General features: G+C 43.3%; 1 protein-coding gene across 1 annotated transcript in view; it reads left to right on the forward strand.

Annotated features, from left to right (window-relative positions):
• Positions 1 to 6,172: 6,172 nt before the first annotated feature.
• LOC129669161 (zinc finger protein 14-like) overlaps positions 6,173 to 7,446 on the forward strand; it is a gene marked incomplete at its 5' end in the record, with an annotated part of 8,627 nt that continues 7,353 nt past the window's right edge. Inside the window, one exon of the mRNA XM_055597278.1 lies at positions 6,173 to 6,238. Within this exon, the coding sequence (XP_055453253.1) occupies positions 6,173 to 6,238 (66 nt within the window). The remainder of the gene's footprint in view (positions 6,239 to 7,446) is intronic.

Genomic DNA, 7,446 nt, shown 5'->3' on the forward strand with positions numbered 1-7,446 from the left:
GCATGTTTCATTATTGTCGTTTTAAGTGAACACGATGCTAATTTGTCCACTATTTCGTTATTTTTAGATGTCTTGTCTGTCCTGCCTGTGTGGATGTCTATATGGGCTACATAAACTTTGCTAAGTTTTGCCATTTCCATCCATGCCTCCCTTGACCAGATAACTTTGCCATCTATTTGCTGGCACAGTCATATTCACTGGAAGTGGTGAGTCATGAAGCGAGTACAGCTACTTGACACAGTTCCAGCAAAGCTGAGTGAATTGATACAATCACTGTCCTTCTATCTCTAATTTTTGGGTTTGGGTCTCTGCATGTTGCATTATTGGGGACCTTCTGAGTTGTGGTTCAATTTATGTCATGTCCTGAGAAAAAATTATGTCTGAATCTTTTCAGGAAAATCCTAAAGCTAACTTTAGAATTTTATCTGTCCACTATTTGGAAGTCTTCCTTATTCCCTGGAGGTTATTACATACAGATAAGCATATAGCTAGAAGAGGCCATTACTCCAGGAATCTTCTTGCAGTATCTGCCCCTAACTCAAACAGTAAACTGGTGCAGGGTAAACAGAAACTATTCACAAACCCTGACTAGTCAGGGGAATAGGTTACAGATTCAAGGCCTCTTTTATTGTAGGCTTAGATCTCTCTAAAAATGTAGTTTAAAGATAGGGGCCATACTGGGTGCACTCCTGAAGGAATAAAACCCAATAAATAAGATAGACTAAGTAAAATAAACTTTTCCTATTTTATAGCATAGGTGATGACATATTTAGTAAAAGGAGCTAGGTAATGCTACTCATAAAAAGTCCAGTTAAGATAGTTTCTGTTTGTCTGGAGTGCTCTCATACTATAAACATTGCCAGCCTAAAAACAGGCTGTCATATATTAAACGTGTTTGCTTTGAAGAAGATGTTCTCTAGATTCTTTAAATTAGAGTTATAGGACCAATGATAATATTAATATCTGTTTGCATTTTCTAATTATTACTGAACTTGTAACCCTGGACATGTAATGAAAAATCAAACACATACTCTGTACCACTTGGATAACCATTAGTCTGTCTTTGCTCTGTAAAACTTGGGTTAACAAAGAAGCACCTGGTTGCTAGTCAGTCAGAGCTACAGAACAGAACTGGCCTGACTGCTAGAGAGTCGGAGCCACAGAAGCAGCCTGATTGCTACAGTCAACTGTGACTTCTCCTGACCATGGTGACTGGCTTACTCCTCCTCTCACTGACTCCTTATCTCCTCTACAGGCCACCTCTCAGCGAAGACCCTCCAACTCAATCTCCCTGTGCCAGCGAAGGCCACCTAGAAAGGTCCCGGCTATTTGCCAGTTAGTGATTTTCCATTTTGATGACTATATACCATTGCACACATGTACCATGAATCAGAGAAGATATAGATTTTCCTTTTGCCTTCCTAAGCTGTTTGTCTTTATAGCCAATAGCACTGCTATTACTTCAGTGTGTTGTACTGATTTGGCAGCTCCTTCTTCAGTGATAGCCAATCTACAGGCTCCTCAGCTTTCCATTCAGTTTTGGTTGTAGCAGCAGTTGATGAGCCATCAGCAAACCATGCATTACCCAAATGCTGTGACCCCTGCCATTGGTCCCCACAGTCCAATAGGTGCCTTTTCTGGGAGAGGGGTGAGAAGTTTAGGGATGGGAATTATAGCCAACTGAGCTGTTTCCTCAGTGAGAGAAGACACAGACCCCTCTGCTACCACATTCTGCTCATGAAGGAATTCAGATATGTACCATTTCTGTGGGGAGCCATGACTCCAGCGGCCTGCTTTGATATTTAAATCTCGGTGGAGAGATGGCTTTTAGGAGGCCTTTACTAATGGCAGAGAAGAACTTGCAAGTCCATCTCCTTTTGTTTGTGACAGCAGGTGGGATAGCTTGTGAGGGTCACACCTCTTCCTCAGGCTCCTTGTGCAAATTAACCTATTGTTCTGAGATGTTTTACTGGCTAAAAGTAACTCCTGACAATAAAAGAGGTCAGAGGGCTGGAGGCAGAGGAGGAGGCTGAGACTTGAGACTTGCTGCTTGTGCTGCAGCCTGCCTTTTGCTGTGGCTGTCGAGTCTGGACCTTTAAAAAGTTTCCTGTGTGCTGTGTGTTTACTTTATTAATATTAATCCTCACTCCCGACTCAAGAACTGTTCGACTCTGCTGGCTGGCTCTGGCACATTTCCATTGTGATACCTCTCGTTCCACGGCTAAGCCTGCAAAGAACTCTGCCTTTTAGGGGACCAATTCCTCATTGGGATGTTTGCCCTTATGACCATAGGTTAGTTGGCAATGACTGAGTATAGAGTTCTGCGTGCCTCATAAAATGTCCAGATTTATTTCCCAAAGAGAGAGTATTTACTCTTTGTATATGGGAAGCACTTGGAATAGAAGACAACAGGCAAATGTTTTTTGGGGTGGGTTTTTTGTTTTTGTTTTGTTTTGTTTTTTTTCTGATTTTTCTTTTTTCTTTAAAGATTTTATTTATTTAATGGAAATGCGTGCTTTGTCTGCATTTTTACCTGCAAGCTAGAAGAGGGCATCAGATTCCAATGTAGATGGTTATAAGCCTCCATACAGTTGCTGGGAATTGAGCTCAGAACCTCTGGAAGAGCAGACAGTGCTCTTAACTGCTGAACCATTTCTCTGGCCCCTTTTCTTTGGTTTTTCAGGACAGGGTTTCTTTCTATAAGAGAGCCCTGGCTGTCTTGGACTTGCTTTGTAAACCAGGCTGGCCTCGAACTCACAAAGATCTACCTGCTTCTGTCTCCCTAGTGCTGGGACTAAAGGCCTGTGCCACCATGCACAGAAAGGCCACACTTCCTAATCCTTCCCAAACAGTTACACCAACTGGTAACCAAGCATTAAAATATACAAACCTATGGGGGTCAATCTCACTTAAACCATTCCACTCATTATATATTAGGTCTTTTCCCTGCTAAGATGTCAAAGTACCTTGATTATGCTGTTTTCTGTTTTTATTTACCATTGAGTCCATTAATCAAAACGATAGTGTTCATGTGCACAATTTAATGAAATTAAGCTGTGCTCTATCTAAATTAACATGTAAAAATATAAACCTCAAAGTAAGAATATTAAGACACAGGGCTTTTTAGTACTTATCATGTGACGATCTCTCCAAATTCAATAATGGAATTGTTGCCTATATATTCCTTCAGCTTCAGGTGGTATTTTAAACCATGTGAGGACACATATAAGTACCATCCCTGAGGCAGGTATACAGACTTCGGAATGTTAAGAGTCATCTGAATCTGTCTGGTTCAACTGGTCAGTCTACAGAGCTATGAGTATTATTTAGGCCTTTATGTAATTATTTAGTCAATGATACTTTATTACAGCATCCCTCATATTCTAAGACACAACATGTTTTTGCCTTCTTTCATGATACTATGTAAAATAAATAAAGAGTAGATGTACAGCAGAATGATGGGTTTTATAAATTGTTAATCATTGCTATCAATCAATCTAATTTAACTGCAATTTATACCAACAATGTGGCAGATTTTTTTCACTTTCTCCAAAATATTTATTTGGGATGCACTGTGAATGAGGAATGCTAAAACTGTACTGATAATTTTACTTTCTTCATAAGATATGGATCAGCTCACGATGTTTCCAAATGATCAGTATGCCAACATGGAGCCAAATCACTGCCTCCAGAAAAAAATGATGTTTCTGGCTTATGAAATGCTTAGAGATGGCCCTAACTTTCATGCCCCATTCGTCTCTTGTTCTTGGAGTGTTTGTGGAGCACTAAGACACTCCAATTGTGAAAGCCAGTAACAGGACTCTCAGCTACATTCTACTCATCTCCCTCATATTTTGCTTTCTCTGTTCCCTGTTCCCAGCATGGCCACCTGTATCCTTTGGAGTTCTGTCCATTGTAGTTCTTTCCCCTGTATTGGCCAAAACCATTATTGTGGTTCTAGCTTTCCATTTCACTTACCCAGGAAGGCATGCTAATGTCAGGAGCCCATAAATTCATCATTTCCTTCTGTGTAGTGATCCAACTTACTATCTATGGAATATGGTTAGGAACATCTCCTCCTTTTGTTGGCACAGATGTGTATTCTCAACATGACCACATCTTCATGTGTACAACAAGGACTCAATCAGTGTTCTGGGATACCTGGCTCTCTGGTGCTAGGAAACTTCACTGTGGCTTTCTTGGAGTGAAATATACCTGAGACAGTCAAGAAAGTCAAGTTCTTGAGCTTAGCTTGTATTCTGCAGCGCCTGGGGAACTTCCTCCCTTTCTACCAGAGCACTAAGTGGAGGTCCTGGCTACAGTGGAGTTCTAACACAGGGCTACTACTGTGTGCATTTCCCCCCAAATGCCACATTATTTGCTAACACCAGATAGAAACTCTCTTTATAAGTTCAAAGATAAGGCATGTTCACGAATCCTGGTGTTTATTTTAAAAGTTAAGTCATATGTGAACTTACTACAGACTTGAAAACAGCACTGCACTATTATAACAAAAATTAGGTTATAGTATACTGTTTATTTCCATGGACAAATCACTTATGTGCTCTCTAATGATATTGTATATCTGTATGAAGATGTTTATCAATATGATTGTCTCTGTTCACTCCTTTTGTCTGTTACCCATCAATTTATTTAACATTAGCCTGCTGAGTAGGCAGGCTAACACTGAGTAGACTGAATGGAGTAAAAGTTATTTTTCTCCCTTTAATGTACAATGGTGTTGGAAATAAGTGAAATACCTGTCTTTGAGAACTTCGTGGAAAAGTCAGAATTCACTTCAGTTGAGTACAGAAAGTTTGAGATGCAGTCTGTGAGAAAGGCTGTCCCTTCCATTCTCTCCAAATTACTTTTTTAAGCTAAGTCTATGACAATTTATCCCCTGGAAAAGAATTACAGTGGACTCATAAAGCATTAATATGTGTTATTTAAATAATTGCAACATAGCTGTAGAAAGGGGAGCTTGATAAACGGGTAGGAAGGAAACTATCTCACATTAGTGGATGACTCAGCAAGGCCCTCAGGTTGGAAGCCCTTCTGAAGGGAACACTCAGGTTAACAGAGTTCATAAACCCTACTGAGGAAGCAGAGTGTAAGAAAAAAAAACAATGTTAGTTAAACTGTGCAGCTATGAAATTCATGTAGAAATGGAGGCTCCATTACATCTTTCGTGATGCTACTGTTTAATCTATATTTAAAATCTCTTTTTAAACCTCAGTCTTGCTTCATACAGACTTAGCCTAAAAATGTTTTCTGCAGCGAAGTGTGGGTGTTTCCTGGCTTCACCTGAATGGAGATCTCTGAAACAATCCCTCCAGCAGGTGATAAACACCTCCTGCTCCCCCCTTTCCCCTCCCGCACCCCGGAAAATTCATTTGTTCTCTGAAGGAATGGACTGTCTCCGTGGGACACTAGGCGTGGGATTTCCTGTGCCCACTTATGCCTTCATCTCCAGGGATCAGCAACCAGAAAGGTCCACTGAATACAGGTAGAAGCCGATTCTCTCTCAGAGAAAGTCAGGAGCAAATTCTGCTTTAAAGGTATTTATCTACCAAATTGGGCTGGTCTTCAACAAGAAAAGAAACCTAGCTAGAAAGGGATGTGCTTACAATGTGTCGTGTGGCTCTCCTCCGTCGGGAGGCTGTTACTCTTGTTACTCAATGTCTGGGCACTATTCAAAAGGAAGAAGACCAGATGAGCTGTCCAATCAGGACAGCCGGAGAGCAGAACGGAAGTTCCTCACCCGCCATCCTCTTTTCTGGAGCAGGGAAGTCGCAGGATTGCTTTGTGGTGGCAGCAGAAGTAGTAGGGGTCGCTCAGCCTCTGGAGCAGTAGGCCCATCAACGCCAGGAGCAATGGGGAGGGCCGTCGGGTGGGCCGAGCGGTCGGAGCCGGGGTGCCGGCAGGGGAGCGGAAGCCACTCGCCCGCCATCTTTCTTCAAGGTGCCACTACAGCTGCAGGTCTGTTCTCCGTGGCCATGTGACACCGAGCCGCAGGGACAGTTTCTGAAGCCTCAGGAAGGCGCGGTGCAGAGTTGGCGTTCGCTGCGGCGCATGCGTGCGCTACCCCGTGAGGGGCGGCCGCGAGCACAGCGTAAGCTTCTCCGCCGTCCCTCACGGCGCCGCCCGCGTCGCGGTGCGGCAGGTCGGCTGAGGGAGCCGGCGTGACAGCCTCGGTGACGCTGTTCGGGCGAGCGCAGCAGGCCTGGGCGCAGACATGGTGAGTGCCGAGGGAGAGGCGGGAGGAGCCGCACCTCTGCTCAGGTGACGGGGCTCCTGCTGCGCGGGGGCACGGAGCCGAGGGCCGCAGACCCCGGGAGAGGGGCCCGCGAGTGCCTCGGAAGGTCTCCAGAAGCAACGGCTAAAGTCTACGAGTTTGTCTCCCATCCTGGTGCTTCTTAGGCCTCAACGTCCCCAAATTTCTAGTTATTTACTGCTTGTCAAACTCATTAAAAGAGGATATCCACGTACACCTGTCGTTGGGGCTGGAGCGGACGAGGGAATTTGAGGCCCTCTATGAGGTAATACGTGTTTTTGTTCTCGAAATGCTGAGCACACTGATTTAAAGTAGAATGAAGGACGAGGGAGGACACGACTTTTAATTCAAAGGATAATTGCAATCGCGGGGATGTGCACGCTTCTCGGAGGTTGGGCAGAAAAGGCATTTTGTTTTTAAGGAGGAACGACAGTTTTTGAGACTATGAGACTGTAGCATTTGCAGCTCTTAAACAGTTTCCTCTAAGGTCACATTGTCCTTAGAATGACAGTAAATTAAGGGTCCTGTGCTGGCTCAGGAGGAGAGTAGGAAGAAAAGTGACAAGACTGAAAGGGGGAGAAACTTAAGGAAACATCGCTTAGAAAGTATTTCGTTTTTACTGAAGAGATCATCATTTTGAGGCAAAAGTGGGTCTTTGGTTAGTTTGTGTCCTGCTGGGTAATCAGCTTATAAAAAATGGATAGGTATTTTAAATGTCACCATCTAAGAGCAAGGAGAAAGATGGAAGGCCTGTAGGCGGTGCTGTTTGCCAAGAGGGAGATGAAAGAATTGAAATGTCTTGTCCCCTGAGTTCTGGAGTGATATATCGCGTGCGTGTGTAGTGAGATGGTCTCTAAGCTTAGGGACAGTTTAGCCTGAGTCTCGGTTCCTTTGTGAACTGAGGGAAGCAGGCATTACGAGTTTTGTTTATTTTTTTCTTAATTTTATTTTACATGCATTAGTGTGAAGGTGTCAGGTCCCTTGGAATTTGTGTTATAGACAGTTGTGGGTGCTGGGAATTGAACCCGGGTGCTTTGGAAGAGCAGACAGTACTCTTAATCACTGAGCCATCTCTCCAGCCCCGCTTTCTGGTTTTTTAATGAATGGACTAAGACCTAACCTTTTCTTTTCTTTTCTTTTCTTTTCTTTTCTTTTCTTTTCTTTTCTTTTCT

This window comes from Psammomys obesus, unplaced genomic scaffold, assembly GCF_907164565.1.
Source record: "Psammomys obesus unplaced genomic scaffold, mPsaObe1.curated_primary_1811, whole genome shotgun sequence".
Lineage (NCBI taxonomy): Eukaryota > Metazoa > Chordata > Mammalia > Rodentia > Muridae > Psammomys > Psammomys obesus.